Genomic DNA, 19,473 nt, shown 5'->3' on the forward strand with positions numbered 1-19,473 from the left:
TCGAAGGTATCAGCCAGTGTTTGTGATATAAGAACTCAATATGATGTTGTGCCTGATTATAAGAATTTCGTGGGAGGGAGAATTGTAACACCCCACTGATGTGGCCTTGTTGATGATTTGTATGGCTGAAAGTTAAGATTTAAGTCAAGGTAAAACTAATTTATGTTCTATTTGTTAGACAAAACACGTTAGCGAACAAATAAATTAAATATAAATAAACACATATAAAATAAAGATATAAATAGAATGATTTATAATCAAATAAAAAATCAAATAAAACCATATAAAAAGTTAAAATAAAGGAGAATCGAAATTTTACGAAACGTTGAGACCTATGAAACACAGTTTGCTTAAGACAGATTTGGTTGCTCCTATAGTACTTGGAGTAATGTTGGTCGAACGTCTCCCAAGATACAACAACAGCAGTGATCAAAGTAGTAGCACCTCTACAATGATCAACGAACGAACAATGCATTTTTCTATCTTCGGAATGTTTGAAAATATAAAGAAGAAAAGGAAGAGTTTTGAGAGAAACAGAGTTTTGGTAAGAGAAAAATATCAGAGAGTATTTTCTTGCGTAACCCTTCAGAAATCATGGCCTTTTATAGGCATGGAGAATATTGGAATTTTGGAAAAAGAATATCCACAAAATTTCCCATTAAATCAATTTAATTAAAAAAATTTAATCAAATTTATTAGAATCAAATCAATAAGATAAATATCCTTATATAGGCAAATTATGTTTTCTAAGGAAAATAAATTCATGTTGGGATAAAACATCCATAGGTCTATTTGAGCCCAGCCGGTTCAGACATTTCGCGTCATCCATGTCGTGTGGGTGCACCCCAACCTCGTCAGGTTTGGACCTACACCCCCTTTGGGCGCAAAGCAGGGTTACAAGCTTAGTCATTCAATTACCCTTTAAGAGGATTCATATAGATATAAACATATCTCACACATTGGTATTTAACCAATGTGGGATCTAAGCCTATATTGTTCCTCAACAATATTTCCAAGTAGCTGAATTTTATCATCAATTTCTCATTCATCACTCAACCATTTTGAGCATATGATATACTGTTGTAAATGTCTCATGGAGTAGAATATAAAACCATAATTTTATGATTCAACTCTCCACCTTTACCTATTGAGAATATGGCTCAAAGTTCCCATAAAAATGCAATTTTTCCAACAACCCCCACATGAATGAAAATTAATAGTTTTATTGAAAAACATTAACTCGATGTGGTGATAGAATCTACGATCGATAGTTGCATAGTATAGGTAAGTATCAACCCTTGAACCTTTCCTTGCAAAGTATATTTACTTTACTAGCTGACTAGTAGATGTGATGTCCTTGAACTGTTCTGCCTTTTGTGTAAACGATGATATACCTCACACAACTACCTCCATGGCAAGGTTTTAGTTCTCATGGTTATGTTCATATAGCTACGAACATCTCTTGGTTCTGCAAGAGTTTGAGAGAACTATGCCCCAACAGTCTTCTTGAAGCGGCCCCACAGTGACCTCACAAGGTTTATGCAATTAGGTTGTCCCTTTGAACCTAGATCTTGGGATCTCTAGTAAACTAGGTAGGGTTTTCCTTCGCATAGTGCCTTTTATTTTCATGGGCTTTAGTCACATTCCTTTCGATATTTTAACAACATGATCTCTTTTTAAGCCTTCAATTGGCGGATCCGCGATGTTATCTTTTGATTTTTCAAAATCAATAGAGATAACTTTGTTTGAGATCATTTGTTTAACAATATTGTGTCAACGGCTCATTTGTCTCAACTTACCATTATATGTTATGGTAGCAAGACACCCCCCACACATTGAAGTGGTTGTAGGATGGTTTCCTACCTTTCAATAACTCATGTGGTGACTTGCCCCTTTTCTTGTGGGGTACCTTATTTAGAAAGGTAATTAACTTATAGAAATGCTCCCCCCCTACATTTCATGTGATAACCTAGAGCTTTTTTTGCAGTGCGTTCACCTTTTCCTTTAAAGTCTGATTTTCTGCTCGGCTAATCTATTTGAGGAAAGTATAGTGGTGTTATTAAGTTGTGTACATTATACAAATGATTCAACATATCCACCACCACGATCACTTAATCTTTTTATTAAGTTTGTTTTCAACTTCTTGCTTATAGAGAATAAATTATCTTCTCTTAGCTTGTAGCAATGAAGGTAATAAACATTTTTATTCATTCCTCGCGTTTAAAAATGCTTGACAAGAATTGCTATGTATTAAATCACGTGGTTTTTTAACCTTTGTTAATTTTGCCTTAACACATGTTTCACATTTATAATTATAATTATTGTGAAACAAAGGAATATACTCTAAGTTAATTTATGTACGTAAAGTATCATAATTAACATGTCCGAGGCTACTATGCCATAAATTAAATGACTTAATCATATAAATAGAAAAAGAACAACATTCTTATTCATAGTTTTACTTTTATAAAGATAGCATTTAGTTTAATACATATCTCCTTCCCACAAGCATTTCCCTTTTTCAAAGAACATTCTTATTCATAGTTCTTGCGTATGTTAGACACATAATTGCATATTAGACACTTCCTTGGAAATTTCTTCTGTAACACCCCAAACCCGGCCTAGACGTTCCGACTGAATCTGACGTGTCACATTGAAGCATTATTAGAGAAGTCATGTTTTATCTAAAATCTTTCTTAGTGTTTAAAGAACATTTTCGTTTTAAATTAAAGTGAATGGAAGCTGCGCACCAGGTAAGATTCAAGAAAAGAGGAGGTGAGTCAATTAGACTGCTTAAGTACCTAGCTCTTCTATGATCCAATCCTAGACATGCACACATCCATTGCCATACTTTAAGCTTATTACTTGTCCACGAACAACAAATTAAGTTCTAAGTCTATTTAAAATATTTATTTCCTTTGAAAACATTTACGTTGCGGAAGTTTTGCTCGGTTATCGTGATATTTTGAAAATAAGTAACTTTTATAAAACGCACCCTAGAGCTAACCAATTTAAAAACCCAAAATAAAAATAATAGAGCGGTCTTATTACAACTTTAACCAAAATAGAAATAATCAAAAATAAATGCAAAATTTAAAATGAAGCTAATTGAAACTTATTTAAAAAAAAACCAGAAATTTAATCTTCGTGGCCACCCTGAATCCCGCCCAGCTCCAAGTCCACCAACTAGGGCTCACCTGCAAGGATGGAAGAGAAAGAGGGTGAGTTTGGAAAACTCAGTGTGTATGGAAAACCCATCCAAAGCCCAAGTCAGCTCAAGCCCATTGAGCTTAAGCGCTATTCAGATAACATGGGTATTGGGCCGAAGCCCTTTTCAAAATACAGTAAACTGGGTCTTAGCCCCTTTTCAGATAACAGTATAGCCCATAGGCCCATTCCAGAACAGAACAGACATATTCGTGTATGCAAGCCCAACCCAGCCTATAACCAACCGCTACATTCCACCCGTACCAGCCCTACACTCCATGTGGGGAATAGCTCAACCCACCTAGCCCTACACTCCACAGTTGCAACATTGCTACTTAGATATCAGTAAGTTGAGGCAAAGCCTCTAGTACGTGGTTAAGCCACTTTCAGTACTTCCTCTATCAATAACCCAGTCCCATGCATCAGATAATAATAACATGGCATGCAGTAAATAGTAACAGTCAAACATGCATTCAGGTCAACCTTATCAGATAATAATAACATGGCATGCAGTAAATAGTAACAGTCAAACATGCATTCAGGTCAACCTTAACCCTAGGGGTATATCAGTAATTTTGCCCCTAGGGGTAAATCTGTAAATTTTCTACCTATAAAGGTATTTCAATAATTTTATCAGTTTTAAGGGTTCTCACGAATGTTACTATCCTTACTAGCCCATTTGACATCGCAATAATTTATTTGTCTCAATTTCACAATTTTAGCCATTGGGCCCTAAAACCCCTAATGGGCCCTACAGTGTCCATTAGCCATTTAAGCCCATTTAACCCAAGTTTTATGACTAGTTTACCGGTTTAAGCAGTTTTGATTCTACAGTCTAACAGAACATACTTATTGCCTATTTTTTATATTATATATTTATATTATTTTTTTATTTATTAACCCGTATGGGCCCGTGAGCCTATTGGGCCCAGTTTTAGCCTATCGAGGCTCAATTACCGAAGTGCACGAAATTTCACACATGACTAACTTACCACTTTACGATTTCAGATCTAATGATTTCTAAACGTCTTGTGAGCACTCGCACACTCACAAGCCCACGAAATGCCAAAATTTCGGCATTTCGGCTTTTGCCGAATTGAACTATGAGAGGGTGTTCGATACATACCTGTTTTACGATGACTGCTACTAAGATCCCTTACGATGTCCTACAATTTATTACCATAATTTTTAGATTGCAACCCACAACAACCAATCCTAATATTCACCTACCCATATTCAAACCATGCCCTTAAAGTCTTTAGAATCTTACCTTTTTACTGAAAACCGATGACTAGGTCCAAGTCTAGTTGCTCCAAAGATCTAAGCCTTCGATCAAACCTCTAGAAGACACTAAAAACGAAAAGAAATCTTCGGTTAAAGACCCTTAAAGCCCTATGCCCAAATCGACAGCCTCCCTAGATTTTAGGGACTTTGGCTTTTCTAAATTGTAAAATAAGACTAGATCTGAGGTGATGAGCACTTACCACTTATTCCTCTTTGATTTCTACGCAGATCTGATACAGATCTATCCTCTAAATGATAGTAGAACTCGAATCTAGGAGATCTGAAGTTTGGGCTATAAGTCCCTAAATCTATGGTATTTCAGCTTTTTAAGTGACGAAGAAGATGACGATTTGAGGCTATAACTTTGAAGTAATGTTGCCGACAGATACTAAGGGTTTAGAGAAGATGAAAGTTGATCAAAAATAACAAAAATAACTGAAGGATTTTGGCTTGGAGAAATCGGCACAGGAAGTGAGTTTTCGGGATTTTAGCTTTTATGGCAATCGGTTATGGAGGTTTTGTGGAGGATGGGATCGACAGAGGAGGTGAGTAAGGTGATCAGAAGGTTTCAGCTAGAAGAAAAAGCAAAAAGGAAGAAATAAAATGGAGGAAAAAGAGAGGAAGAAGAAATCGGCACCAAGGAGAAGGAATTTGCATTTTCGGCTTTTGTGAGAACTCAGAAAGGATAAATGACAGTGAAAGCTTTCAGGTAGCTAACCTTAATTCTCCAAGACAGAAAAAGAAAAGAACCTAACCCTAATATCAACTAAAACAATAGGCCCAACCTCCTTAAGGCCCTTGCCGAAAGTCACTTAAGTGATCACATGCCCGGCACATGCCTAAAAAAAATAACAATATGCCTACCTTGCAACTTGAACCCTAGACCTTTAATTCCTTCTCAGACGCCATATTTTTAGGAACTTAGTGGCGCTACCTTGCCACTTTACCAAGGCCTTATTTGCGTCCTATTTTACCACCTCAACTTTAAAAGCCCATATCGCCGAACCCTCTCTCCCAAAATTAAAATTCAAGAATTGCCTCGAATTAAATTTACTCTTGGGCCTTTTTTTCCCACACCATAAACCCTTCGTAATTTATTTAATTACTAAACTAAACATACGAAATAATAATAACATCCAAATTATTCGGGCCATTTTCCACCCGAACCCAGACTCAAGGCCCAATACTTCCACGGCTAAAAATCGGGGCGTTACATCTTCCACAGTATTAGCCTCGTTAACTCTAACTTTCTTTGGAATCCTATAGTTGGATGACTTGTGCCACATCTTCTTACAATTGAAGCATTTTCCTTGAAATTTTTTCTTCTTGGAAACACCACATTTTGGTCCCAGTTTAGACCTATTCTATTATTGTTTTCCCTTTTTGAAGTCTTTCCTAACTTCTACGATGTTTGCCCTAGCAACATTGTCATTTGCTACTTTGTTGAGTCTCTTTTCTATTCCTCTATTGTCTTCTTTAATCTGAAGTCTAACAATTAGGTCTTCCATTGACACTTCCTTTTTTTTTTTTGTGCTTTAGGTAATTCTTGAAGTCATTCCAAGCAAGAGGCAATTTCTCAATAATGGCTACCACTTGGAATGATTCACTTATTATCATCCTTTTAGTAAGAATTTTGTGAATAATTAGCTGAAGTTCCTACACTTGATTCAAAACTAATTTAGAATCAACCATTTCAAAATTCAAGAAGTTAGCAACTAAACACTTTTTAGTTCCAGCATATTCGGCTTTGTATTTATGGTTCAACGGTGTCCATAATTCCTTAGTTGTTTTCTTTGTAACATCCCTCAACCGTATTCAACACTTGAATAGGGCTACAGAGCATTACCAGACTTACAACACATTTAAACATTCAATTCTCATATAAAATTCACATTTCATGCAAGCATTAATCAAACTCAAGCATAATGTCCCTATAACGAGCCTACGAGGCCTTAAACATGTTTTGAGAGTGGCTTAGGACTAAACTGATAACTTAAGAAACTTTCATGAAACTTTGAAAATTTTTCTCAAAACGGGGGACACACGCCCATGTGGCCAGACCGTGTGTCTCACACGACCACCAGACACGCTCGTGCCATAGGCCATGTGGAAATTCGAAATTGGAGCACATGGCCGTGTCCTAGCCTGTGTTTAACCCCGTGTAACTCTTTGACTTGGGTTACATGGCCAACTCACAAGCCCGTGTGCCCTAAAAATGGTCGTACATGCTCGTGTGCTAGGTCGTGTGCTAGACTGTGCCAAACCTGTAGGGTATACTGACTTATGCATTACAGCCAAGTCACACGCCCGTATGTGAGGCCGTATGAAGCATACTGACTTGATATTAATTTCAACATCAAAAGGCACACGACAGTGCAATATAACTGTCACACACGACAGAGACACATGCTCGTGTCTCTGTTCCTGTGGACAAAAATAGGCTATTTGCCAAGCCAAATTTGCCACCCAAATTTCATGTACCTACACCATAATTCAAAAGCACCAACTCAAGGCATAATAAGCATTAAATCAATCTCATACCAAGCATATTCCATACCATTTCATTTCCCATCAATACAAAACATAAATACCACATATTGCCATCTAAATTCATGCCAATCTTTGTCTTCTCAAAATAACAAAATGACCATTTACAAATATGCATTATTAGGCTCAATTCCACAAATATGCCAATTTACAAATCATCACCTATTGACATTCAAAATTACCTAATATCAATGAGCATCATGAATCCACCTCAATCACACAACATAAGTCAATTACCAACTCAAAACAAAAGCCATTTGCACATTTATATACATCATCAAATTCACCATCCTAAGCCAACTGACATGACTATATATATACAAACCAAAATATATACATTTACAAGCCATTTCAAATGGCCAAAATAATTACCAAAACATAACCAAAATGACTCAAAGTCCCTATACATGCCATATATTTAAAATACCAAGTTCATAGGTACCGAGAGATAGGTAGATAGTGTGAAGCAATCTTCGATGATCCCCAAATCCGAGCTAGTTTTGTATTCACTATAAAATATAGAAAAATAAATGATGTAAGCTATAAAGCTTAGTAAGCTCATATGACATAAATTCGATATAATCATAAACCCATACTTCAACAATTGGTCATAAGTATAAGAATTCACATCAACTAACAAACCTCTCAATTACTCATTCACAAAACTATATACTTTCTTTACCATTTCTTCGATTCAGAGCTCATATGGTTTTTGTACATACCTGTACCATCTCGTACCAATATCATACACTCACCATTTCTTCGATTTAGAGCTAATATGGTTTATGCACATACCTGTACCATCTCATACCAATCTCATACACATTCTCGTCTTTTTTTTACACGTTGAACCATTCATAATAGAAGTCAGATACTCAAGGTTTTCACACAATAAGTACCTATACCATTGCCCGAAACCAAATCAATGTAACTTATCTCCAAAGTACTACTATCATGGCCTGAAGCCAAATCAGTCGATATGCATGGCCCGAAGCCAAATTTATAGAACTCGCACCCAAAGTGCTATATCATGGCCCGAAGCCAACTCAACGTATCCCCTAATGACATGTCACTAGCATCCTAATCTATTCCTCAGGTTCAACCGGGAGTTCAAATGTCGAATTGTTGTTGAATCACTATCGTTCATATCCACAGTCTCGTATTTGCAATTTATAAAATATCAAAACATATGAAATACATTTGTATTAAAATTTACCACATACAAACTTTCCTTGAATGTGGAAACGATGAAATAAGTCGTTTAGTCAATAACTTTCGTTTTTCTCCGATCCAGATCTGAATTCCGCTTTTCTTGATCTAAATATATTTGAAATTAACTTATTTAATCATCTCTCTATTCAATTTAATCCAAAACACACATTAGGGTTATTTTACACATTTGCCTCTAAACTTTCACATTTTTACAATTTAGTCCTTATTACACAAAATCACAAATTCATGCAAATTTCAAGACACCCATGCTAGACACCCATGCTTAGTCGAATTACCATTATACCTCTAGTAGCCCATATTTTTCATTTATTTCTCATTTTAACCACAAAGTTTTAATATTTCTCAATTTAATCCCTATTTTGCATTTTCATTAAAAATCACTTAACCAAACTTGTATATCTATCAACAAGCAATCAAAATCTATCAAGAAACTTCAAAACTCATACATATTCATCAATGGCATCATTCAAAATCTTTAACAGTTTTGCAAAACAGTCACTGGGCTAGCTAGTACTAGTTGCAATGATCACAAAAACATAGAAATCATTAAAAACGAGACAAAAACGGACTTACAATTAGATCATAAAGTGGCCGAACCCTAAAAACCTCCCATGGATGTTTTTCTTTTTTCTTTCTTATTTTCGGTGGTAGAAGATGAAAATGGAGGAAAATTTTGGTTTATTTTTACTTAATTCATGTTTATTTTATGAATTACAAACTTAACCTTTATAATTAAACATATAAAACACCCATGCTTAGCCGAATTACCAAATACCTATAGTAACCCATATTTTTCATTTATTTCACATTTTAACCACAAAGTTTTAACATTTCTCAATTTAACCCTATTTTGCATTTTCACTAAAAATCACTAAACCAAACTTGTATATCTATCAACAAGCAATCAAAATCTATCAAGAAACTTCAAAACTCATACATATTCATCAATGGCATCATTAAAAATCTTTAAAATTTTTGCAAAATAGTCCCTGGGCTAGCTAGTACTAGTTGCAATGATCACAAAAACATAGAAATCATTAAAAACGGGACAAAAACGGATTTACAATTAAATCATAAAGTGGCCGAACCCTAAAAACCTCCCATGGATGCTTTTCTTTTTTCTTTCTTATTTTAGGTGGTAGAAGATGAAAATGGAGGAAAATTTTGGTTTATTTTTACTTAATTCATGTTTATTTTATGAATTACAAATTTAACCTTTATAATTAAACATATAAATCATTTAATATATGCCCAAAAATGTCCACTCACCATTATAATGGTCTAATTACAACATAATGACTTTAAATTTAAGGTTCTATAGCTATTTGACACCTTTACTAATAGAACAACACTTTTACATTTTACGCGATTTAGTCATTTTTATCAAATTGAGCAACCAAATGCTAGAATTTCTTAATAAAAATTTCACACCATCATATATTCATGATGTAAATATTAAAATAATAATAAAATAAATATTTTGACCTGGTATTTATGGTCCCGAAACCACTGTTCCGATTTGACTAAAAACGAGTTGTTACATTCTTAACATTATACACTTCATACAGTGCATCTGACAATCCATTCAGGATGTAGTTTCGACACAGAAAATCTGAATGTTTCCAAGCTTCAATAGCAGTGAAAGTGGTAACTTCATTTACCTCACCCTTTTTAATAGTCGGAGGGTCATCTTTCAAAAATTTGGTCAAGTTCAACATGGTCAAATAAAACAACATTTTCTGTTGCCAAGTCTTAAAATTCTATCCCGAGAATTTTGCAGGTTTCTCGTTATGGCTTATAGCAGTCGTCACTGGCAATAGTGAGTTTTAGACCAAAGCTTCAGATTGCGAATTGATTGAATTGGTGGGAGTCTTCATTTTTTTGTTAAGAAACAAAACTAGAATTAGAAAACTTATCAACTTTTGTTAGACGGTAGGAAACTAATAAAACCCGAAACAAAAGTTTATATGGTCTAATAAAAAATACAATAAAACAATGCACCAAGTAGGTAACCCTAAAATAGAGGTGGTGCACTCAGCACGCTTAAATATCAAGTCTTTCAAAGAACCAATCCTAGACATGCATTCTCATATTGTCTTTTTAATTCACCATTGATAAATTTCTTTTAATTCAATTTAAAGCCACAATTAATGCCACCATAAACAGAAAAATTTCCGTTTGATTTGTTAAACGGTAGAATAAAAATTCTAAAACAAAATAAAAAACAATTTTGTTAAACGGCAAGATTAAATCTCGAAACAAAATTATATCGTTAAATCAAAATAAATTTTGTTAAATGACGGGAATAAATCTCGAAACAGAATTATTTGATTACGTCTTGGTTTAGGAACAAAACAATATCGAATAAAATCTTGATAAATGACGAGAATAAATCTCGAAACATATTTTATTTAATTCTATTCTAATTTGGAAAAAAAATAAAATCAAATAAAATTTTGTTAAACGGTGGGAATAAATCCCGAAACAGATTTTATTTAATTTTATTCTAATTTGAAAACAAAATAAAATCAAATAAAATTTTGTTAATCGGTGGGAATAAATCCGGAAACAGATTTTATTTAATTTAATTTCTCATTTTTGGCAACAAAATCAAAATGTAATAAATCCGTTGAACGGCAAGAATCAATCCTGAAATGGATTTTATTTTACTCGTTTTTGGAAATAAAACAAAATTTGAAATAAATTCGTTAAACGACAGAATCAATCCCGAAACGGATTTTATTTACCTTTAATTTCCAGTTTGGAAATAAAATAAAAAATAATGGAGTAAAATTTGTTGAACGGCGAGAATAAATCCCAAACAGGATTTCATTTACTTTTAACTTTGGGAACAAAATCGAATAAAACACATTAAGCAATGGGAAAAATCAAAAGCATTTTATTAGTTTTAATATTCATTTGGAAATAAAAAAAATAGAGGAAAAAAATTTGTTGAACAGCAGGAATAATCCCGAAACATATTTATTTAATTTTTAAAAGAAAATTGATTTTCAAAAAAAAATTTCTCGCCTTGGTGTCTCGTTTGTCTCGGATTAGAAAATTGCAAAATAATCAGATCTATCTTAAGATTGTTAAAAAAACATGCTAGCGAACAAATAAATTAAATATAAATAAATACATATGAAATAAAATATGAATAGAATTGTTTATAATTATTTAATCAATTACGAAAATCAAATAAAACTATATAAAAAGTTGAAATAAAGGAGAATTAAGATTTTACGAAACGTTGAGGTTTATGAAACACGATTTCCTTAAGACAGATTCGGCCCCTTCTACGGTACTTGGAGTAACATTAGTCGAATCTCTCCAAAGATACAACAACAACAGTGATCAAAGTAGTAGAACCTTTACAATGATTAACGAACGAACAATGTCTTTTTCTATCACTGGAATGTTTGAAAATACAAAGAGGAAAATGAAGAGTTTTGAAAGAAACAGAGTTTCAGTAAGAGAAAAATATCAGAGAGTATTTTCTTTCAAGATTACAAATATCAGAGAAAAATATCGGGTTTGGACCTGCATCCCCCTTCGTGCGAAGCAAGATTACAAGCTTAATCATTCAATTATCTTTCAAGAGGGATCACATGTATAAAAACATCTCACACTTTGGTATTTAACCAATGTGAGATCTAAGACTTTATTTTTCCTCAATAATATTTCCAAGTAGCTTACTTTTAGCATCAATTTCTTATTCACCACTCAACCATTTTGAGCATATGATATACCGTTATAAAGGTCTCATGGAGTAGAATATGAAAGCATAATTTTATGATTAAATTCTCTACATTTACTTATTGAGAATATGTCTCAAAGTTCACATAAAAATGCAATTTTTCCAATACTATCAGCCAATGAAGTATTTGTATAAGTTGTGTGCAATGAGTGACGGACTATTTGATTTATAGGTAAGTTTGTTATTATTCGCTTTTGGAGCGAAGTGTAAGTTGTATATTTTTGTGTGTGTTACAATTGATTTGTTGTAGAAATTGGTTAAAATAATTTTATAATTTTAACATGTCAAGAAAAAAAATATATTTTCTTTAATCCAATAATATACATGTATTAGAAACTTATAAAAATTAAACTAATACAACTATTTCAATTACAAATAATTAAGAGAAGAGTTTCTTGTAGATAAATTGTTGTCAATATCAAACAAAAGATTACCAAAAGATTTACTTTAGACTCAATTATTTAAAATTTTGTTTGATAACATTATTATCTCTGTATTTTATTTTCTTCTACTTTTACATATAAATTGATAAATTTTACAATTTCTCTCTCTCTTTTTTTTTTTTTTTTTTATGTTTGTCAGGGACAACTTAAATATATAATTTATAGTGATAAAGCATTACAAAATGTTTTAATTAAAATACATTAATTCAATCTTTAACTAATTTTTGAAGCGGAGTATAAAGATAGTCTGGTCATAACATTCTAACACCCCAAAAAATATGAGATTATCTAGTTTAGTTTTCTAAGTTTAATATCTCTTTTGGATTTTGTATTAGAATTAAATTATCACTTTGATACAGTTCATCCCCATACTTCTCTTATATCAATCACATTATCCTATCTATATTTCTTGTGAAAAAATATCTCATCCAATCAAATAGTGCCACATAGAAAGGAAACACCTCATCAAATTGCAAAAAATACTTATATATTATTGTAATATGCTTGACATAGATGGAAATTTTAGAAATATAATAATAGCAATAAGGTTTGAGATAGTTTTCTCTAGGCACAATAATAAATTTGACATTTGATGTTTATATTTTTTTATTAATTTGGTCAATATTTTTTAAATTAAATTACCCTTAATTTTTAAAAGAGTTAAATTTTATCATCATTCTTTTAAAAAAATAGAATGAATTTTTTATAAAAATACTAATTAAAACATTAAATTTTCAGACATGATAGCTTACATGATAGTCTATATCAATTTTATGTTAATTTTTAAATTTTTATGAAATTTTCATAATTTTCATAATTTTTAATTTTTAATTTTTATTTCTTAAAATTTTTATATTTTAAAATTATTTGTTGGCATATCATATAAGATAAATAATATCATGCAAGCATGAAATACACGTGGATTATTTTAAAGATTATCATGCCAACATTATAAAAATTTAATATTTTAATCAATATATCTCGTTAAAAACGATTTGACTCTTTTTAAAAATTAACGATAAAATTTAATTTAAAATAAAATAGAAAATTAAATAAATAGAAAATATAAGTTTTGAAAGAGTTATAAATCATGTTATTGTAAATTTTAAATTTTAAAAGTTTATGAGTATTTATATATTTTCATATATTTTATTTAAAGCTCAAATTTATGATGTTTGTCAATTCGAAAAAAAGAAGGAAAAAAGAGTTAGAAAAATACTCTAGGTTTAACTATTAAGTTCCAAAGGTTAGTAAGAGAAAGGGTGATCGAGTCGGCAGCTAGCAAAAGATGAGTAGTCGGCGAGGGCCACCGAAGCACCAAAACAGCTACGCCTGGAAGCCAAACGCCGGTGTTAAAATCAACGAGAAGGTAAATAAATACTACTTTTTCTTTTAATGTTTTAATCACATTTTTTTATTTAATTTCTAAGAAATTCATTTTTTTAATAGGAAGTTGGAGGGAAGCTAAGGCCTTACTCTGAAATAACTGGAGTTTGCCCTCGATGCAAAGAACAAATCGATTGGAAACGGCGTTACGGCAAATATAAACCCCTAACGGAGCCTGCAAAATGGTATGTTCTTCTCGGAGTAATACTGGGTTTTTTTGGATTTTTATTTATTTATTTATGGATTGGTTTTTGGCAGTCAGCTTTGCTCCAAACGTAATGTGCGTCAAGCCTATCATAATCTTTGTTCTGGTTCGTTTCCTCTGCTTTTAGTTCTTTGCTTGTTTTGATTCTAAAGTTGCTATTTAAATTGAGCAGACATATTTTGCTAAAATGTATTTATTTTATTGAAATTAATAAAATTGGGATGGATATTTTGTTTTAGGATGTGCTAAGGAGCAAAAAGTATGTGCAAAGTGTCGATGTCGCGTTAATCAAATAGTTGGGAGGTTTGTTTTTGAATCTTTTGAGAAATTTATGATATCTCATTTCCACTGCATATATTTCGGGTAAAGATCAAATGCCGAACTTATCATTTTGTGTTCATATAGGGATTCTGCGGAGGTTGAAGAAGAGCAAAAGATGCTTGAGGAGGTTGGTTTGGAATTATATCTTTTCTTATTTATTAGTTGCTTTCAGTGTTAGATGTTATGTTTGCTTTGATGGTTGATTTTCACGAATGTTGTTTCAGGCTATTAAAAATGCTCGAGAGAGGGATAGAAGAACATTATTACGTGCTGTAAGTGTCCAGTGATGATTCTTTTATTGCTTTCAATCGTCCGCTACTGATAAATTGAACTCTTTGCATTGGAAATAATTTGCAACTATTTGATGATAGTAATCAAGATGGTTCATGATTATGCTAATAATTAGGAGTTCTATCCAATTAATTATTACTTTGGTGATGCATAATAAAATTTTAGTGGATCCAAACTTCTGATAAAGCAGTAACATAGAAGGGATTTACCTTTATACTATGAGATTTCAGTCTTTTCCTGATTGTGATTGATTGTAAGGGTTTCTTGATTGAGGTTGAAATTGCTTACCCTGAAGTTGTGATTGTAGATGAGTTCTTGTGATTGTAAACTATAGTAAGCTCTTTGTAGCTTACACCTCTAGGTTAATAATCTCTTGATGTAACAGGAGAAGGAAAGACTAAACTAATGCTTAGAAGTTACATTAGGCTTTATTGAATTGAATTTACCTTGCTTGAGATGATATGGTTCTTTCTGGCAAGATCCGATGGTGCTAGGATATTTGAATCTTAGACCAACAATTGCCATTGGATGTTAGCTATTTCATAAAAAAGATATATCCTAATTAGATAAACAAATCAGTCTTTATTAGTTTGACAAGACATACAAAATTTCTTCTTGCATTTCTTATGATTCGTCTCTTGCTTCTGCTTGAGTGAGAAAATGTAAATAGGCATGTATTTATTTTTGGACAAGTTACTTAAAATCAGTATGCAGATCAAGGTTGATAATGCATTTATTCTGTCATCAACTTAAACATCAAGGAAAGGAGAAATGTAATTGGGCTCTAAGACTCAGTGCAGATGGAATTCAGCAGTGCTTTTGAATATTTGTTGAATGTACCTCCAATATACCATTATACCTCTGCATTGGCAAGTTCTAAGCTAAGTGGGACATATGTACTTGGAGTTACTCTTCATATATCAACATTGCCATCCATTCCTTTATCTGTTGTTATTTTCTGGTGCTTTGTTCTGTCAAATGCCTTAATGCTTACCTTACTTTGTTGTAACAGATGGATAAAAATAGTTTTAAAAGTTCATCAAAAACCACAACCAACAAAGAAAATGGTAGAGTGGGTGAAATATTTCCTTCTACATCTCTTGAGCAGTATGCCAAACTAGGTAGAAAAGATGCTGGAAATCATGGTGATCCATATGACTCTGGGAATGATGACATTAATGACCACAGTGATGATGAAAATGATGGTTAAGAAGATGAAAATGAAGATAGAGAGGATGATGAAGATGACAAAGGAGAACCAAGTGCATAACTGCGAAGACTGAATAACTTATGCAGGATAAGGAATCTGGGCGTACCCCAGAATCTTTAATAGTTTTCGTCGACCTCTGCTCTCGATTGTTTTCCAGTTATAGATTGTTTTCCAGTTATAGTTTTGCGATGGTCGTATCTTTTAACCATTCTTTTTGGTCGTAAGCTTTGATGGAAACACATACCCTTACCCTACAGCTTGTGGTAAAGATGTTCTGTTGGCTTAACAAGTTCTTACAATTTTGTCTTAAGATTTGTAAACCTCGTAGAATATAATTCATTATGATGATATTACCTGTTAAAACTTCTTAGCTGAAGATGATGCTTTTGTAATTCTTGTGGCATGGATCTACTTCTGCCCATTATCTTTTACCTTTTCTCTCTCTTTACAAGCAATGTTATTAAACTAAGCAACAATTGGTTCATAACCCCTCTAAAACACCATGTGAAATGCATCTCGTCATTTTTCTATCCTTCCATAAGTTTTGGTAGCTTATTTTTTTATTGCTGAGGCATTGAAAGTGCTTCCAAGTATCCAGATCATTGCACCAACTGCAATTAAACGCCACTTTATTAAATCAAGCCATTAACAATAACAATGTTCACCACTTCGAGATTTTCAAAGACGAATAAAATTCCAAGTTGTCCCTATTGGAGGGGGAAAAAGTAGAATTTTGTAAGTCAAACATCTAGGGATGAGTTAAGGAAGTAAAACAACCTGAAAATCCAAGTGGCCAATCAAGTCAATACTCAACAGCTCTTGGGATATAATGAAAAACTTGATGGTTTGATAGCTCCTCGTACAAAGCTCAACCTCAACCAAGAAATGCAGAAACCAAGTGTGTCGAAATCTCGACAATGGCTTCCTGCTGGCCTTCCTGTAATGCTATGTCTGTGTGTGCTTGGAAGCATCCTAATGGCTGCAATCTTAAGCTCCAACATCTTCTATTCCCAGCTACTCTTCAGATCCACCACTTCCGTGGCCAGTGTCTCCCGAGGCCAACTCATCTTGCCTCATTCACTTCTGAATCAAATCGCTGATTTACAAAGCCAAGTGGGAGTTCTGCTGGAGCAGTTACATGGTGCAAGTGCAGAATCCAAAGCACTAACAACGTTTGCGGATCAACTTCTACATATTGCCACATCTTTAGACAAGTTTGCAGAAGCCCTATCAGATTTCTACGACAGCAGTTCGTCCGGTACAAATGAAGTCAGCACTGTAGACGAAGACTTCAGCGACCCTGATGAAAGTGAAATCAACCAAGGATCAGATACTCATAGTTTTAACTCAGGTGAGCTTCATAACTACACCGCTTTGAAACCAAATAGACTGATTGGGAAGAAAAACTTCCTTGGGGTGGAAGCTATTAGCCCAACTGTAGGACTCCTTTGTGCCAACATGGCCTCAAATGTAAATCGCTTTATGGGTTATAAGATCTATAGGATGTGCCCTGATGACTGGGACATCGCTCAGAAGCTTATGATCAGTGGCTGCGATCCATTACCAAGAAGACGATGCTTCTCGAAAACACCTCCACGTTACAGTAAACCACTTCCAATAAACTCGTCCCTTTGGTCTCAACCGGCTGACACCAACATTATGTGGAGTCACTACAAGTGCAAAGATTACTCCTGTCTTGTGTCTAATGGAACAATAGGCAAAAGAGGCTTCTTCAAATGTTCAAACTGCTTTGATCTTTCGAAAAGAGGATGGGAAATCCCAACCAACGAATCAACTTCAGCTGAATTCACCATAGATGAAGTTCTTAGATTGAAGCCAGGAGAGATCAGAATTGGACTTGATTTTAGCCCCACAACCGGCACATTTGCTGCACTAATGAAGGAAAGAAATGTAACGATTGCATCAGCTACCCTAAACTTAGGGGCTCCTTTTAATGAGGTGATTGCACTTAGAGGCCTCTTACCTCTTTACCTATCAATTGGCTCAAGACTGCCTTTCTTTGATAACACACTCGATATTGTACATTCTACCCTATTTTTAGATGGGTGGATGGGAATAGATCTTCTTCAGTTTGTACTTCATGATTGGGATCGTGTTCTTCGACCCAAAGGACTTCTTTGGGTGGATCGATTCTTCTGCAAAAGAGATGAGTTGAAGATGTATTTGGATGAATTTTCCAGGCTACACTACAAGGTGCTACTGTGGAGAGTTGTTCCAAAGACAGATAAATTGGAGGATGAGTCTTTCTTTTCTGCTGTATTGGAAAAACCACTTCGATCATAAGCTAAATTTACTTGAATTTATAGATTGAATTTTAGCATTTTCTTTTCCTGCTATTCTTCAAAAAGATCTTTACCCATTTTGTTGGTTTGTATATTAAGTACAGAACAAAAGCAGAAAATTCAGATGTTGGATTCATTCTAACATGCATGTCATCAAGAAACAGGAAAATCAATGGCTGGATAAGTTGCAACCTAAGATGTATATTATTATGTCCCCATATCATAGTTGTGATATATCTAACCACCTCGTTAGGATAACCACTTAGATTTCTCAATTGAAGAATTTTATATGTATATCACGTGGACCACCATCAAATCACATTGAAATCCATTTGGAGACTTTTCTTATTCTATCCAATAAAGACTCCCATAATTTTACTACTTCCTCTACAAAGTCTAGTCATATTCAAGAAATCTACAAGCAACTTTTTCGTTACTGAAACTTCGCTCTTCTTTTATCATAACTCTCCAAAACACTCTTAATTACAACTAACAACTTTCAACATTTTATATGAATCATCTCTAATCTTCGATACCACTTTTTATATCAATAATTAGGGTTGCCTATAAAAACTAGAGCAAAAAATTGTATCTTTACCTCACAAAAACAACCAAACATGTCAAACCAAGACATCCTATCTGACTTCCAACAATAGTACGACTCAGCTGCCTCCTCTATTTCGTTCAACGCTGGCAACCATCCCCAACAATCGGACCAAGGGTTCCAAAAAATGCCACCTTAAAATCAATATGCCTATCATGATGAGTGTTCCTACAATGACCCCTATTATTTTGGTTATCGAACGTCCCTAGCAAAACTGTCCCCATATTACCCCGCAAGAAAACCTAGCAGTACAAAACATCACTCCAACTTGCAACAGTATTATCGGATTTTATTTATTATGTAAATGGTAAAAATAAAAGGTATACATTACGAATAAATTAGTTAAATTTTAATATAATATATTTGAAAAGTATAAAAATATTTATTTATCAAAGTCAAAAATATTTTAAGCATTTTAAAAATTATTACTAAATAGATATATAATAAATTTATGTTGGAATATTTTCAATATATATATTGTTTTAATAATTGCAAATGAAAAGTTATAAGTAACCAAAATTATGTCACTTGGTTATTAACCAAAATTATCACTATTTATAGTAATGAGTTATGTATCTTAAATTTAAAAGTTATATCCCTTAATTATTAACAAATAGTCATAATTATTCAAGTAGATATATATTGAATAATTATGTTTTTTACTAAAACAATTACTATCTAT

General features: G+C 33.2%; 2 protein-coding genes across 4 annotated transcripts; both read left to right on the forward strand.

Annotated features, from left to right (window-relative positions):
• The first annotated feature begins 13,623 nt into the window (after nt 1-13,623).
• LOC108465658 (uncharacterized) lies at nt 13,624-16,247 on the forward strand. 3 transcript variants are annotated; one of them, XM_017766179.2, is made up of 7 exons: nt 13,624-13,840; nt 13,921-14,042; nt 14,116-14,168; nt 14,302-14,365; nt 14,468-14,510; nt 14,608-14,655; nt 15,436-16,247. In XM_017766179.2, exons 1-7 carry the CDS (start codon nt 13,760-13,762, stop codon nt 15,460-15,462), a joined length of 438 nt encoding a protein of 145 aa, XP_017621668.1. In that variant the 5' UTR covers nt 13,624-13,759; the 3' UTR covers nt 15,463-16,247. The 3 variants fall into 3 exon arrangements, with proteins under 3 accessions (XP_017621668.1, XP_017621552.1, XP_017621612.1); XM_017766063.2 differs by having other exon boundaries at nt 15,687-16,247; XM_017766123.2 differs by having other exon boundaries at nt 15,389-15,730.
• Nucleotides 16,248-16,769: 522 nt separating this feature from the next.
• Nucleotides 16,770-18,188, forward strand: LOC108473154 (probable methyltransferase At1g29790). Its single transcript, XM_017774699.1, has one exon. It carries the CDS (start codon nt 16,770-16,772, stop codon nt 18,186-18,188), a length of 1,419 nt encoding a protein of 472 aa, XP_017630188.1.
• The last annotated feature ends 1,285 nt before the right edge of the window (nt 18,189-19,473 follow it).

Source organism: Gossypium arboreum, chromosome 7 (genome assembly GCF_025698485.1).
Source record: "Gossypium arboreum isolate Shixiya-1 chromosome 7, ASM2569848v2, whole genome shotgun sequence".
Taxonomy (NCBI): Eukaryota; Viridiplantae; Streptophyta; class Magnoliopsida; order Malvales; family Malvaceae; genus Gossypium; species Gossypium arboreum.